The sequence below is a fragment of the Microsporum canis genome, genomic scaffold, assembly GCF_000151145.1.
Source record: "Microsporum canis CBS 113480 supercont1.7 genomic scaffold, whole genome shotgun sequence".
In the NCBI taxonomy this organism is placed as follows: domain Eukaryota; kingdom Fungi; phylum Ascomycota; class Eurotiomycetes; order Onygenales; family Arthrodermataceae; genus Microsporum; species Microsporum canis.
The window spans coordinates 768,514-784,270 of NW_003299163.1; the positions used below are offsets into that span (position 1 = coordinate 768,514).

Here is a 15,757-nt window from a genome sequence, read left to right on the forward strand (position 1 = left end):
GCTTTCCCAACAGTGAAGACTGGGCCAGGAAGACGATCGTTCTATGGCGAACAGACACTTAAGGCAGCAGACAACAAAAATCTCGACATAGCAATGAGTGCCGGAAACAGCAGCGCTAAGATTTGATCCACTGTTTCATGTACGCCCCGTATCCTAATTTCAGTATACCTATTTGTCTCCCATATACTCGAGACATAATACTTAACCTCCTTGCACTGTTCAACTCGGGCCCGATCATCGTAGAAATGTGCGGAACTTTTCAAACATATCGGAGCAAGATCTTGTTTCCAATGTGTGAAACATGACTGTCTATTTGTAAAGCTGAACTGATCTAGTTGCTTTATTGCGCTTATGGCTGCTATAGCTAAGTCGATGGTGAGTTGGTTCCCACGTAATTTTACCAATGAATCTGAGGCGATGATTGGTTTTCGTGCTGTAAATGTTTGGATAATAACTATAGGCGTGGGATGGCGCAGAGGCCATAGCAGAGGTATGGGATGGTATTAGTTAATTGTGCAGCAGTAGTTTGAGCTGGAGAACTTGGTCTCGTAAGGTCAGAAGCTTTGAAGTCGAGTCAGGCATTCTGGGAGGGTTGTTTGTACGAGAGAGAGAATGAGATACTCTGAGTGCGAAAGACCTCTTCAAAAGAGCGAGTCGTCCTTAAGTGACTGGATTATAAGAAAAGGCAAATTGTCAGAATCTTCCACCCGCCGGTAGAGAGACTGGTTACATTTGACACAAATCAGCCTTATGACGTCATCGTCGATAGTCTAAATAGAGTTTCCCACGTGACAGAGCTAGCAGTGTGAAGTTCCGTATATGGTTAGCGTGTGCTTAAGTATTGCTGACTCATCCGCAGATTCACTGTGAGGACGTTGACTTTCAATATATAATAAAATCTCAACATTGAATACCACCAGTATTGTCAGTAATCCGAGTACCAGATCTTACTGGCTTATTTCCAGACCTAGCAATCCAGTTTCTTGAGGTCACATATATATGCCTGTAGCCCCGAGGACCTCGCTATTCTTTTTTGAATGACTGACACGGTTTAAGGAAATGCGTCGTTAGGTCTTCAATACTGAACTGGTTGTTCAAGTCTTGGAGTATATTCACATTTACTTTCAAGACTACACTTAAAGTTGAACAAATAGAAATATTATTTTATCAAAGGAGAGAATCATTAATGCTAAAACAAAGACCAATGCAAAATTTGTGACCACGAACCACTTTTATATTTTTGGCAGTCCTTCAACATCCTAGGCGAATGGGGTCACCCCACGCTGCCAAATGCTTATACGTGGAACAAGATGCTGGAAATGACGTTCATTCTCTCGAAGTAACATGGAGAGATCGCAGACACGAAGCAACTCGAACTCGGCGGGTAGTTTTCTACCGTTGGAAAAGCTTGTTACGGACGACTCGGATGCCTTTGCATTGATAAGAAGTTCGTCTGAAAGAAGCACTAATCCGCCTGGACGAACAATAGCATCAGGCCCGGTCATGCGTGCGATGAAGGCATCTGGGTCAGACAGACGGCTCGGTGGAGCGCCAGCCAGTAGCACTGCATCGAATTCAGTAAGGTCGGGTGGAAGATTGCAGGCGTCAGCCGTTTGAAAGGATACACGCTCCGGGCGTGCTGCCGTGTCGAGTCGTGCACACAAGTTTGTAGTGCGTCCACCGTTATCAGGGCGCTCATACATTCTGCTCCCGGATCGAGCCATGGTGTTGGCCGCGCTGATGAAAGCCTGGTTCTGGTCAACGCCGATGACACTGTCAAAGTACTTGCTCAGCGCGAAGGTCGTGCCACCAACGGCGCATCTTGCATCAAGCGCAGAGTGAAGCTGTAGGCCCTGGGCCCGAGCCGTATCGACAAGTAGCTCGACTACTCGGTTCACGTAGTTGTGAGACAGGTTTAGTCCAGCCGTATCTGGTACGGCAGGGCCAAGGGTCTCGGCCATGGAACCGTAATGTAAGAGCATGCGTTGATTGAGCTCACGGCGGGTATCGGCATCGATGTCAGTTTCGGCCACGACTTCGTTACGCGCAGCAGCCCTGGTTGGCTTCTTGATCTTGCTTCCGGCAGAGAGAGCAATTCGGATGCCAGAATGCTGTAGGAAGTGAGGTCTGAATGGGATCCTGCCCCAGACACTGGCTTCGTCACCCGTGGCAGCAAAGGCACCGCCTAGCAGGAGCTGATGCTCACCACCGTAGAATGGGGTGCTAAAGTCCTCATAGTAAGGGTGCACGGCAAAGCCGGGCAAGGGGCCGAAGGCGTCCTCGCACCATTGCCAGACGTTGCCAAAGACATCCCCGAATCCCATAGTAGTTGGTGGAGAGGCGTCTGTTGGCGTCTCCGAGCCAAAGGCAAAGTTGAGGTTGATACCCTTGCGAGCAAGTGCATGGCCGTCCATGCACATAACCGGGTCGTCCTTGGGGCTGGGGTTTTCCGGTAGCGGGTCTCGCATGCGGTGATGCTCGACTTCAGTGATGAGTCTGTATGAGCGACCGCTGCGTTTGCTACGCCAGGTGCAGTACGCCTTGGCCTCGTGGTAGTTAACACAGACCGGCCAGTCCCAGGGCATGGTGACTTCTTCGAAGATGGTTCGCAGACGGTAGGTGTGAAGCCCTGCCGGCCCATCTCGCACCCAGAAATGAGGGTGTTTGGTGTTGTTCAGACGTCTCTGGCCCCATCCGCTCTCAGACCAGTACAGCTGCTCACGGTAACCACCGTCAGCCACAAAGTCGTAGAACTCGCCGTTACTGATCAAGTACCGGCTCGCCTCAAAGGCATCAACGCTGACACGCTGATGGCCGTACTCGTTGTCCCATCCGAATGACGGAAAGTCGTCTGGCTTTCCCATCACGACCTCTCCGGCCGGAACGCTGACCATGTCGTTGTCTGGCACAAGGCGCTCCTCCTGCGAGGTACGGGCAGACGTCGACGGCGCAGGCCAGGCTGGATGACGAGAGAGCAGATCGACTGGGGTCTCTCGGATGAGGACTGAGCTGGTGTCCAGATGGATTCCATCGTGTTCAAGGCCAAGGACAATCGCCCAGGCTCTGTCGTTCATGTTGACCGGCCGTCCCAGCTCAGGCGCCCATTTGGTGCTGGCGATAACATCACAGACGACGGTGTACACTTGGGCTCTGTAGGCGTGGACTTCATCCAGCCCCGGCCACTCGGTCTCGTCTGTCGAGAGGTCATCCCAGGAGTTCTCGTCCACGCCGACCTCGAGCAGGGCCTCAAAGTGGGTGTTTATGGGACTGTCGACGAGCCCAGCGACCCTTAGCTTGTTGATATACACTGCCGCCGTGTGGCCGTAGTAGAAGATGAGTGGATGCCGCAGCTTATGGTCTGGCTGGCGATAAAAGGCCGTCCTCGTCCGCAGGCCCGCAAAGAGCGTCTCATACAAGGTCCACGTATTGTCGAAATACTCCAGCACCTCCGCTTGGCCACAGGTCGCCAAGTTGGGCAGCGCCAGCTTTGCGATCACTCCGGCCTCGTTAACTCCAGGGCAAACCCCCGGCTGTGGCGCCTTGCCAGTGAACCATCTGTCGTCCTGGAACAAACTGTGTGGCGCTGTCTTCGCGTTTACTGTCGTCGTATGGCGCTCCCATTTGGCCTTAGCCGCCGCAGCGTTGGCGCCGTCATTATCAACGATTAGATCGGCCACCGGTGGCATACTCCCGTCTCTTATTCTTTTCTTTTCTTTTCGGCTGTCTGTTTATGGCAGGATATCTAAAGGAGGTACAGGGAGTAACTTGCTCTGCCCCTTTATTATAGATTCATCTAATTCATTTTATAGCAAGCCCTCTTGGTTGTCATAGGAAGACAGACACCCCCCGCCAGACCTTGGCGATTCGAATGCCAACCGCCCTGATTCTCAGTTGTCATCCTGTATCCTCTCATGGGAGTTCGGTTGCAGCAAGCAGAAGCTGGCTGGCTGGCTGGCTGGCTGGCTGACGAAAGGAGAGGGGGGGGGATAGCTTCACCCCAGCCGATTGGACTGTTTGATTCCCGACTGTGAGGGGGAAGAAAGGGGCATCGAGTATCTCCTGTGAGATCGTTGACGTTTTGGTGGCTGGCTGAGGGAGTATCATCTCTACCTGAAGGACAGACTCTACGTATGCCCCATTTCTACCTGCATCAATTGTTTGACCGCAGTACGGGGTACAGATCGGGTAATAGGTAGCCAAACTGGCCAGTTGGGACGACTATCGAATGCACGAAGACGGCCGATATCTTGAAGGTTCATGCGTTGGCTTCGATTCTCTCGCAGGGTTTATCATCTTCCTGCAATATCCTTTTCGTTGCATGAGTTACATAAACTAACTAGCTAAACAACAGTTCACCGGCCGAGGGGGTTACATACACATACGTATGATCGGCCGTGAAGAAGAAGAGATGGAGACACACCGAGTGACCTGCCAGGATGAATATCAATCTCTATCAGTACAGCGGGATACATCTTCCGCTTATTCATGCAGTCGAAAAAAAAAAAAAAACACGTAACGACCCCTCAGTATTCGATATTACCCCCCTGGATCATGCTGAGACCTGTACAGAAACTGTCTTCATCCCTGCAGTTGGAAAGTTAAGTCATGCCGGCGGCCTTATCTCGCACGCCCATATTTCATTATATATTGAAATGGTTCAATCTTACACACATGTTTGGCGGGAACTGCATCACTTTACAGCATACAAATCGATACATTTTTATTTTTTTGTTGACATCTTCGATCTGCCATCGCCGTGCAGGTCGTAATCGTTAGGCGACCGGCTTGTTCTGCACCATGGCTCCCCACGCGAACAAACCTAAGACTGGTATCGAGTCCAACTCTACGGCCAGTACTGAGGGGTCGACGGCTCTCCATGCCTTGTTGAATCAGTATCCCAGCATTTGCTTTCTCCGCTGCCAGTGGCAGGATTATTCGGGCGTCGTGCGAGCCCGCATCGTTCCTATAGCACAAGCACTATCGATTGCAGCCGAGAAGAGGAAGCTTCATGTCCCGGGTTGTGCATTCCATTTGACCGTGAATCATGAAAACATTCCAGAACTGAATCCGAGAGGATACCACTGGCTGGTCCCAGACTGGGACTCCCTGTTCCCTCTAGCTCAGCAACTGAACGTGAATCCTAGCTATGCCACCGTCATGTGCAGTGTTGCCGAGCATCTTCCGGTACAACCAGAACTAAACTGGAACTACTGCCCTCGCAAGGCTCTAAAGACCGTTGTCGAGAAGGCAGAGAAGCTACTCCAGGTGCACTTACTCGTCGGCTTTGAGGTCGAATTCCAGATTATGAAAGCCTCCGCCGACGGGAAGTTAGAACCTCATAGTTCCGGGATGGGCCGTTGTGCTATTTCTGGACTCCGTGACCCTTGTGTGGCCCATATCCAGGAAGTTGTACAGATGCTGATAGGCGCCGGGATAGGGGTCGGCGCTTTTCAGACTGAAGGGGACCGTGGGCAATACGAAATCGCTCTCGAACCTCAGTCTCCTCTCAGAGCTATTGACGAGCTCATCCTGGTCCATGATACCCTCAAATCTGTCTTTGCTCGCCATGGATTGGTAGCAACCATGGCACCCCGACCAGTGGCGTCACACAAACAGATGGCTGGACAACACACTCACATCTCGCTCAACCCCCCAAACAAGGAGGCCTCTTTTCTGGCTGGCATGCTCCGCAGACTTCCCGGCCTGTGTGCATTTTTCCTCCCGTATGACCTATCATACGAGCGTGTCCAGCCATACCTTGCGGGCCATATCGTTGCATGGGGGTCCGAGAACCGAGCAGTAGCTATCCGCCAGATAAAGACTGGTCACTGGGAGCTCCGTTGTGTGGATGCTACAGCCAACATGTACGTCGCTCTTGCAGCTGTGATCAGCGCTGGTACAATAGGCTGCATCAATGAGGAAGAATTGGTATGGCCGGACACTGGTTTCATCACCGAACACTTCCCAACTAGCGGCACTGAACCCCTTCCCAAGAGCCTAACGGCTTCCTTGGAGCAGTTGAACAAGTCGTGTGACAGCCTTGAAGAGATGATTGGAAGTCGGATGCTTCGGCACTATATCGCTGTCAAGAGGTTCGAAGCACCCAGGCTTCAGAGGTTACCTGAAGAGACGGTACGGCAGTTGCTCTGTGAAATCTTTTAGCCCTTTCTTCCCCCAAAAAAGGATAATATATCTCCATAGTATAATTTTTTCTGCAGGCAGTCTCTAAGCATACGTCAGTAGTATATACTTAGTTAAATGCTTAAAAAACGGAGATAACTGAAATTTGATCTTGATCTCAACGAACTGGATGTTAATACTAACGATGCTCTGGTCCGAATTGAAAGTACCAATGCACATCGTGATAATTATATAATATCCTTAAGCTCGAGAGAAGCCAAAATTTAAGCAGAACAAGGGTTGAGAATTCGAAACTGGACCAGCCAGAAAGAAAATCTGTGCAACAAATCCACGCACATCCGGGTAGTTATGCAACCGGAAGGGAGCAAAAGTAAACCCAACGCTCTCTGTGATTCCGAAATAACACCTCCAGTCACATACGCTGTGAGCCCTCAGGCTATATACGTGGTAGGTCTTATTCAGAGCATGACGGGATGCGGGGGTTATCGAAACGCCATTTTGCACAAGTGCAATGTTTGATAGCGAATTTGCCCGAGAGATATTCGCCAACAATTATTCTCATAGCGCCCACTGCTTGAAAGTCTTGACTCTCTCGGCAACCAAGTATCCTAGACCATGTATCTCCTACATTGACTTTATGAAGCCGGCTTTTCATGTGTCCGAGGGCGCAAAAATCATATTATGTAGATGCGAGTGGCCTTTCTTGCTGAAATATCCGGTTCTAAACAGGGCGGCTCCTTTTCTTTGTCAAGTATATCAAGTAGCAGGACCTGTACATATGTGGGTAGCAGTTTTGGGGTAGGAAGGTCAGCTCCAACCTCCTACGGGGCAATGAGACAACGAGGTAGCTAGCCATAAACACATGGGTAACGAAGCGAAAGAAAAAGGAATTCATGCAAAGCCACGTCGCTCGATTGAGATGGGAAGCATTGGAGTGTAGACGTATAAGATGACTTGTTACCGTCGTTCTATCATGTAGGTACCTTGCTTTAAGCTGGACTTAATTCGTCCCTTTCCTAAGTCAGACACCATCCATCTTTGAAATGAAACCCGTCGGTTCTTCCACCCAATGTGAGGTCGTCGTTGATGACGCTCGTCTAGATGATGTCTCGCTTCACCCGTTTCTAGTCTCTACCTCACGAGGCTTTTTACCCCTGAGAAACCCGCTGGTTACTTTGCCAAAGGAGTTTGATGTTCTGGAATCGCTCCTTCAGCGTATGCCGATCAAGACTGCCTCTGGGGAACCAGGTCTCCTTGCTGAAGGCAAGCTCGGTGACGTTGTCGACAAGGAATTCCCGGATCTCACAGCTCAGATCGATGTATACAAAGATAACCTTCACGTAATAACTGCACTGTATCGAGATTATTCCTTTCTCGCCGAGGGCTACCTCCTAGAGCCATGCCATAGACAATTCATGGAAAGTAAGGATTATGGGATTGGACGGCCTTTCTTGCCCAAACAGATCGCAGGTCCATTTGTGAAGTGTGCGGAAATGTGAGTTTCCTCCATTAAACCGACGTAGCCACCAAGGCTAACAGGCACTAGCGCTGGTTTTAAGCCATATCTCGAGTTCAGCTCATATGTGTTGCTCAACTATCGTTTAGAGAACCCTGCCGCGGGGCTTGAGTTCTCCAACTTGCGTCTTATTAGAGCTTTTGAACATGGCCTTGATCCTGCATCGTCTGAATCAGGATTTATTCTAGTGCATCTCACCATGGTGAAGCACTCAGGTCCTCTCGTCCAGGGCGTGTTGAAGGCATTCGAGGCTGCATCAGAGGCAACAGCTTCCTGTGGAACCATTGAGCAAAGGAAATTGCTTAATGAAGGGCTATCCACACTGGTCGATGCTTTGGCAAACCTCAACTCCCTTATGAAAATTATATACCAGAAGTCGAAACCGACAGAGTATAATAATTTCAGAACCTTTATGTTTGGAATTACTTCCAATTCCATGTTTCCTGATGGTGTCATTTATGAGGGTTGTAATGATAATAAGCCCATGTTCTTCCGTGGAGAGACTGGAGCAAATGATGCAATGGTGCCCCTTATGGATAATTTCCTCCAAATTCCTATGCCTGATACGCCTCTTACGGTGATCCTTGATGAATTCTCAGAATACCGCTCTGACAAACACAAGGATTTCCTTAACTATGTCAAGGAGCGTGGATTGCAATTAGAAATCAAGAAGTTTGCCCTCGATCGACTTGGTGCTGCTAGCCCTGGGGACGTTAGAGATGCTTTGCGGAAATCTCGTGGCTTATGGCTCCAGATTCTCGACCAGGTGCGGGAATTCCGCTGGCGCCACTGGAACCTGGTCAAGGAGTATATCCTTAAACGATCAGACCATCCTACAGCAACAGGTGGGAGCCCTATCGTAACCTGGCTGCCAAATCAGCTGGAGGCCGTACTTGATGACATGATTCAAGTGCACGCCGCAGCATTGGAAGACGACCCGACAGGCTTGGGGAAAACTTGTGACAACATCATGGAAGTCGTCTTGAGGCAAAAAGAAACATTGAAAAAAGAAGTCGAGAAATACTGCGCTGAGCGAGGTTAAACGGTTTATTGGAACCAATGTATGGAGTAGTTTATTAGACAGGTATCAGAAATCTTTTGCAGTTAGATAGTATGCGATTACATAAGGATTCAGCGTGCTGAGTAAGCACTAAAAAAGGGCTTAAATAAGTTCTGTCCAATCATTAGCTGCCAAGCCATAGCCCTGTAATGATCACGTGCTTGGTTAATATAAGAACTTTCTTCATGTGTGGGTGGATGCAATCATTCATTATAGCAGCCAGCGTCGCCTAAGAAATATGAGGCTACTAAACCGTCTGCTTTGCTATCCTAATACCCATTTCATAGGCCGGAGACCTCGGCTCATCCCCCCTCGTCTTCTGGGCTCAAGATCGATGCGGGCCATACCAGAGCAACAGCATGGTATGTTAATGACCACTACGAAAAAGACGTTAAAATAGCTTGTAATAGATATAGATTGGAATTTACATGATGAATATTTCAACTTTACCCGTGGACGGTTTGTTGTTGACGAAAAGAAGCAAATCTCAAAACGACACATTTACTTTAACATGAACGAGCTCGCTCAAGTAGCTGCAAGATCAGTTGGTGCAAAATATTGTACAAACATCGAAAAGTGTGCAGATGGCATGTTCAACAAAGCGTACATCTTTACCCTTGACAATCATAAACAAGTCGTTGGCAAAGTTCCAAATCCGAATGCCGGCATACCTCACTATACAACTGCCAACGAGGTAGCAACAATTGACTTTGTGAGGCTGGCCACTTCTTTCTTCCCGTTGTTGTCCATTCATTCTTGTTTGGCTACCTTGCCACTAACTATACTTCTAGATGCGTAATGTGCTGAAAACGCCAGCACCAGAAGTATATGCTTGGAATTCCCGATTAGACAAGGGAAACAATATCGGAGTCGAGTACATTATTATGGAAAAACTCGATGGAATTCAGCTGGGGAGGGTATGGCCTTCCTTAGATCCCGCAGATAAGATGAAAATCTTCCTCCAAATCTTCGATTGCCAAAGACTTTGGAGCGGGACGAAATTCACTAGCTTTGGGAGCCTTTATTATCGTGATGACTTGGATGGATCGGTTTGCAAACCGCTTGTTGATGATCGACGTAGCCAACCGCCTGAGTTTAATCGATTTGCTATTGGCCCAGCCACGGGGCGCGAATGGTCTGATGATGGTCGAATCTTCTTGGATTGTGATCGAGGTCCATGTTAGTGACTCGCCCTCTCGAATCGTTCTATATTTTCACCTCTGACATGGTTTAAATTCAAGGGAACTCTTTACATGAGTATCGGATAGCAATTGGACTCCGAGAAAAGTTAGCTATTGAGAATAGTCCATGTGCTCCGAAACAACTGGCAATGCTCTATGGTCCAGGCCTCTATAAACCCACACTCGAGAAAAGGCTGGATGCTGTTAAATCTTACCTGAAGCTTGCCAGTTTCCTCCTCCCCTCTGATCCATTATTGACTAGTGGTCACCTCTGGCATGACGATCTCCATAGTGAGAACATTTTTGTTAGCCAGAAGAAACCCACGGAGGTGGTTGGGATTATTGACTGGCAGTCAACTCAAATCTCACCTCTATTTGACCATTGTATGGATCCGGCCTTCCTAGAATACGATGGTGACCCGATTGGTGACAGTTTGAAGCGTCCTGAACTTCCAGAGAATATCAAATTCTTGCCTGAAGATGAGAAGAAGGAAATCATTAACCAGTACTTAGACAGGTCTGTTATGGTAGCCTGGCGTATGCTCGTGAAGGGTAAAAACCCCAGTCAATATACCGCCACGATGTTCGAAAATACGACAAAAGGATACTTACTTTTTCTTTCCCGCCGTCTCTATGAACTGGGGGAGCCTCAATTCCATGCTCTATCACTAGAACTACGGAACGAGTGGTTGAAATCTAGAGCAGTCGATGGTAAGGATAAATTTCCACTTTCCTTTTCAACGGAGCAAGAAATTGAGATCAAGGCCGATAAAGAGGCTGCTGCGTTAAGCTCCGAGGCCATGAAGAGTATACAGCAGCAGCTTGGCCGCATGTGGCCTGATAAGGCTGTGGCAGAACATGACGACTTCGAGGAGTTAAAGTCTAGACTATCTCGGATAAAAGAAGAGTTAAAGTCAGAGCTAGCACGAACGGCCGAAGCGCGAGCAGAGTTGGACAAGTTCTGGCCTTTTGACGATTGATCAAACTGGAGCCTGGAGTCAACCCAATACAGCGCTCTTAGTCAATTTCATTGTTTCTTAAAATTGATATTTTCGATTATAGCCAAAAATGTCATATATAATGTACAATAGAAGGAAATATTATTAATAATCCAGATATATGGAATCTTTTGGAACATCATATGCTATCCGGCAGCCTGTCACCTTAGCCCCTTATATACGCCCTAAAGCTGCTTCTTTGCCTCAATATTCTTATTCTGTTCTAACACAAACCCAACAGATCTTGCGACGCCCTCATCGAGTGGGATATAAGGGACATAACCTAGCCTTCTTTTTGCTTTGTCACATGAAAAGTATCTTGTCATGCAGGAGTATCGAACTTCTCGGCGTGTAAGCCGTGGTTTCTTTCCAAACAACCCAAACACCGTTTCAAGTATACCTCCAATGACAGTAAGCGCCCCCTCAGGCAGCACCCAGGCCTGACTAGGCTCAACATAGCGATCCATCAATGCCCAGATGGAACGGGCCATGTCCCAGAAGTACACAGGGCTGTCATTAGTGATATTGAACGCCTCACCATCGACACGCTCGTAATCAAGTGGAGGAGTTGATTTTGCCTCAATACGTTTCTTTGTGGCAAGTAGGAGTTCAGCGGCCAGCATGTGTGCATAGGCAATGTTACCTACGTAGGTGAAGTCAAACAAATTGTCGTTGTCACCGAGTTGGAATGATAAGACAAGAGGAGATGCTTTGGAGCCGTGTTCAACTAGTTTTTTTGTAAGAGTGGTGTCACGTTCACCGTGGATACCAGCAGGTCGGATGGCGACCGTCAGCATGCCGGAGGGAGAAACACCATTATATTTCAATACAATATCCTCCGCAATCGCCTAATAATAGTCATTAGTACAAAAATGACAGTTGCGGAAGAGATACTGAATAAAGTGGGAAAGACAAACCTTTGTTTCAGTGTAATATTCCTGCTGGAGTTTGCCGACGATCTTGGGCCATCTCTCATCAACATTTATCAAGTCTCCCTGAGTGTCATGAACCACTGATGATGAGCTTGTATAAATGAAAGCTTTGCATTGGCCACCCCAATCCCCTTTGGCACCACCTGCAACCTCCATCAAGTTCTTTGTACCATTCACATTCACATTATACAGCATCTCTCTCTCTCCCTCCAGCGGCGGTGGAGACACAGTATCAATGATGACATCGGGTTTCACAATTTTGAACACTTCCAGTAATTGCTCCGTATTCAGAATATCTGCATCATAGTACTCCGCTCCGGGAAATCGGTTATGTACTGTCCGGAGATCAAGAACAGACACTTTGGTGTTTTTATATGACGGGTATCGGTCGCGTAGGCGAGGGTGTGCAAACCGGGGATCGGGGTTGCCATTTGCGTCGGTGATTTTAGAAAATGGGTGATCAGGTAGGGAGTCTTCGGATGGGAAGTTGAGCAGTTGGTCAACGACGTGGGCGCCTACAAAACCGCATCCGCCAACGACCAGGACATTGCCTAGCTCGATGACTCGGGATTGAGCCATTTGAGCTGAGTCTTGGGACGATAATTGCCTCAAGGAAACGGTTATAAGTCGACCCTAGTATTTGGAAGATAATTCTGTTTCTCCGTGTAGAGGCTGCAATGAGGATCGTGATGTTGTTCGAGTTGCATCAAATTTGAACGTCTTTTCCCCCTAAACGATGCTAAAGCTTGACCCTCGATCGGGATTAGCGGGGGTACAATTTTAATTACGTAATCACTTTATTTCGTTCCTTGTTCAACCAAATTTGGGTGATGTCACATCCTGCATCACAGCATAAATTTTAGTTAAATCTGTTCTAGTTACTCCTAAGTAGTTCATGGAGGGGTTATACCCTCCAAACGTACCTACATAGGAGTCTAATAGTATCGCCTCAATCTTGTATTTGATCGATTCATGCATCACGTGATATGGAAATCCTGGTATAGGATTTAACTCCGAATCACGTGTGAATTTCAGTGGACCCATTTGGAAAATCTGGTGGGACAACTCCATAATTATTTCGTGGACACACTGCTGGATAATCATCTTCAGCTTCCACATAGCAATGGAAATTCCTGTATCTAGCTGGAAATGGCACGATATGCATCTGCAGATAATGCAAACCAACGTCTCACCACACCTTATGCAAACACTCTGCAGGATAATATTTCTCGAAGGACCGTTACAAGATATCCTGATTCTGTCAACACGATATTCGGTCTCCTAGGCAATGTAGGTAAAGTACCGGCTGGTAAACCCCTGTTGGGTGGGCAACCGTGTTCACCACGCCACTGCATACCAAGGACACCATCAACCAGAAAATTGGAACTGAGGGCCCGCCGGCTTGGGATATAAGAGATGGTAACGCATTCTTCTATCGAGAAGCTTCCTCTGTTGTGTCGCAGAAATTTAATGGCAGAGACAGACCAAAGTAAAAGTAAGCCAGAATACGCTATCGCCGTTACAGGCTAGTATCATGTTTCACGGAGGGCATATATGCATTATACGCACTCGGACAATTTCTTAGTAGATCTTACATAGTACGACAGACTTGCCATGCCAAGTTGCATCCACGGATCAGAGCTTGTCCACACGGAACATCAGCCAATATTGCCTGAAGGAATAGTAGTTGCGCCGTAATCCGACTAGAGAGATGGGCCCGAATACAAACCTGGGCATCTCTAAAATATATTGGACTACGGCTTGGGTAACCCTAAATCAGCTTCTCATACCTGACGGGTCAACTTAAGCGATTGAAGGTGGCAATTCCAGTTCATCCAAAGCATGAATGGACCAGCTAACCTTTCCCTAACCTTCCACAGGTCTGGGGAATTGGGTTTGGGAGATCCATGGTCTAGACAGGTGCGGAGTTGGTACGAATATAATTGTTGTGTCGGCAACGGGCAAGTTGCTGTCATGACATCCCTCGTGATGCGTCGTCCAAGTATGTTCGGTTACTGGTCGGCAACTTGGCCTGCATACAGAGACAGCAAAAAATAGGTCAAGAAAGGGTGTAGGTAGGGAGTGTTCATGGGGGATATGCTTCAAGCTGCAGTCGGTTGCATGCAAGAGTGCCTCTAGCCTTGATTGTACGAGAATTAGGCGTTTTGAGGGGGTATTCATGTACATGATATTGCGCGGGCCTATCTTTTGTCTCGTGCACAAGGAATGGGGTTGAGATACTCCGTACAGATGAGATGACTCCGGTTTGGGATATATATTGAAAAAGGTGAGCAAAGCGAATATATGCCTATTGCTCACGCTGGAGCCTTTTTTCATCGGCGTTTCCTGTCAAGCGGTATATATATGCTGCTCTAAGTGTGGCATACGATGTTGAAGTCAGTCACCATCATCGAGCACTCCGTACAGGGTTCTACTTGTTCTAGATTCGTTTTATGGGGTCAGCGGCGGATTTTTGATGACCTCCTGCATCGATATAATCTTCCCGCGTGCGCACCATATTTACGCACCCTGTGTATGGCGCCTGTTTATGATATCAGAGATCAAGGTCCAAGCCAGGGGTCAAGGATGAGAACGAAGTTCTGCCTAGACAACAGCCCATCGTGTTCACTTTCCAAGAGTGATACCATGCCAAAGGAGGTCCACGACTCGGCGCTGGGCGGGAAGAAGGGAAGAACTTGGATCACGCGTCGCCCGTTAATGGTGCCTACATAACTAGCGCCTCACATATTTTTTTTCTTTTCAATCATCCTGTGGCCCCATGTATGCAGGTAATAATATTCATGAAAGTGTCTGGGGGTGGCAGACCTATCATATATTTTTGCACTTCCCGCTGGGCTGAAGGATCTTTTCTCTCGACGTTTCATGAAAAGAGTCAGCCCATGTGCTATACAAGGCGCAAGGGACAGGCAAATACAATACTAAGGTAGGAAAAACTCAACTCTTCTCATGATCGAATGGGAGTTGACGTGGTCGATGCAGCAGCCACAGGAATCGGCACCAACACGACAGGCTATGTTTTAATTAACCTGAGCTTTCGAGGTAGTAAGATTGCACACAAAAATGACCCTGAGAAAGGGCCTTACTAGGCCTTGTGATGCCCGTATAATTCACACAGATATCGACAAGGTAGTGGCGTCATGGACGATGGGCTTGGTGGCCTGTCCAAAGTGCTCGTGTTTCATGGCTCTGGCTCGTACATAGTTGCAAGCCGAAGATGAAATGTCCGACTGTCATCTCTCTCTCTCTCTCTCTTTCACACCCTTCATCCCCTTCCTCCTCTTCCTCTCTACTTCCCGTCATGCTCTCGTGCTTCGTGTTTTTCTTTTTATATATCAAAAAGTGCTTAAAGTGAAGATCAATACCAGACGTTACAATACGGTGACCCCCTCTTTACGTACAATCTTGGACCGTAGACGTCCGCACAGCCAATAAAACGGCTTGAATTGCTGAGTCATCCTGTATACATACCTGTATTATAATACCGCACGCCCATAGTAACTTTCTTTTTTCCCAGATAGTAAACTTCTTTCGCCGCCCATAATAATAATAATATTCACGTCTTTCCCTTGTAGCTTTTTCAACTCCTCTTCCTCTTCGTCAAGTCGACAAAGCGACAGGTGTCTGGTTCTGGCCTCTGCGATGCTGCTCCTACGCTCGTAGCATGTCCGGACTCACTGGCTAAGCCCTTACCTGCCTCCCAATCGCCGAAAGATCTGTGTCGAACCATCAAAGTCAACCGAACCCCAGTTAAGCGGACGGAAAAGCGAGCAACAACTTTCGAACGGCAACGCCGGAGGATCATACGCAGTACGGCTTCCTGTTGGGCCTAGAGGACCGTCATAGGGCCCCGAGTTGTGCTGTGAATTATGAAGTGGCTCAATTAGCAGGGCTGGTGCACCTACGATATA

The 15,757-nt window shown here is 48.0% G+C and overlaps 5 protein-coding genes across 5 annotated transcripts; 3 read left to right on the forward strand and 2 right to left on the reverse strand.

Moving 5' to 3' along the window:
* Positions 1-1,259: 1,259 nt before the first annotated feature.
* On the reverse strand, positions 1,260-3,655 carry MCYG_07467 (generic methyltransferase; the record flags this gene model as incomplete). Its single annotated transcript, XM_002843638.1, has 2 exons — positions 1,260-3,573; positions 3,600-3,655. 2 exons carry the CDS (start codon positions 3,653-3,655, stop codon positions 1,260-1,262), a joined length of 2,370 nt encoding a protein of 789 aa, XP_002843684.1.
* Positions 3,656-4,797: 1,142 nt separating this feature from the next.
* Positions 4,798-6,254, forward strand: MCYG_07468 (glutamine synthetase bacteria; the record flags this gene model as incomplete). Its single annotated transcript, XM_002843639.1, has 2 exons — positions 4,798-6,132; positions 6,219-6,254. 2 exons carry the CDS (start codon positions 4,798-4,800, stop codon positions 6,252-6,254), a joined length of 1,371 nt encoding a protein of 456 aa, XP_002843685.1.
* A 773-nt stretch (positions 6,255-7,027) lies between these two features.
* Positions 7,028-8,699, forward strand: MCYG_07469 (indoleamine 2,3-dioxygenase family protein; the record flags this gene model as incomplete). Its single annotated transcript, XM_002843640.1, has 2 exons — positions 7,028-7,636; positions 7,688-8,699. The coding sequence occupies 2 exons, from the start codon at positions 7,185-7,187 to the stop codon at positions 8,697-8,699; spliced, it is 1,464 nt and encodes a 487-aa protein (XP_002843686.1).
* Positions 8,700-9,051: 352 nt separating this feature from the next.
* Positions 9,052-10,878, forward strand: MCYG_07470 (phosphotransferase family protein; the record flags this gene model as incomplete). Its single annotated transcript, XM_002843641.1, has 4 exons — positions 9,052-9,079; positions 9,134-9,429; positions 9,509-9,896; positions 9,959-10,878. 4 exons carry the CDS (start codon positions 9,052-9,054, stop codon positions 10,876-10,878), a joined length of 1,632 nt encoding a protein of 543 aa, XP_002843687.1.
* Positions 10,879-11,081: 203 nt separating this feature from the next.
* MCYG_07471 (sterol-4-alpha-carboxylate 3-dehydrogenase) lies at positions 11,082-12,433 on the reverse strand (the record flags this gene model as incomplete). The annotated part of the gene is made up of 2 exons (XM_002843642.1): positions 11,082-11,744; positions 11,814-12,433. The coding sequence occupies 2 exons, from the start codon at positions 12,405-12,407 to the stop codon at positions 11,082-11,084; spliced, it is 1,257 nt and encodes a 418-aa protein (XP_002843688.1).
* Between the last annotated feature and the right edge of the window lie 3,324 nt (positions 12,434-15,757).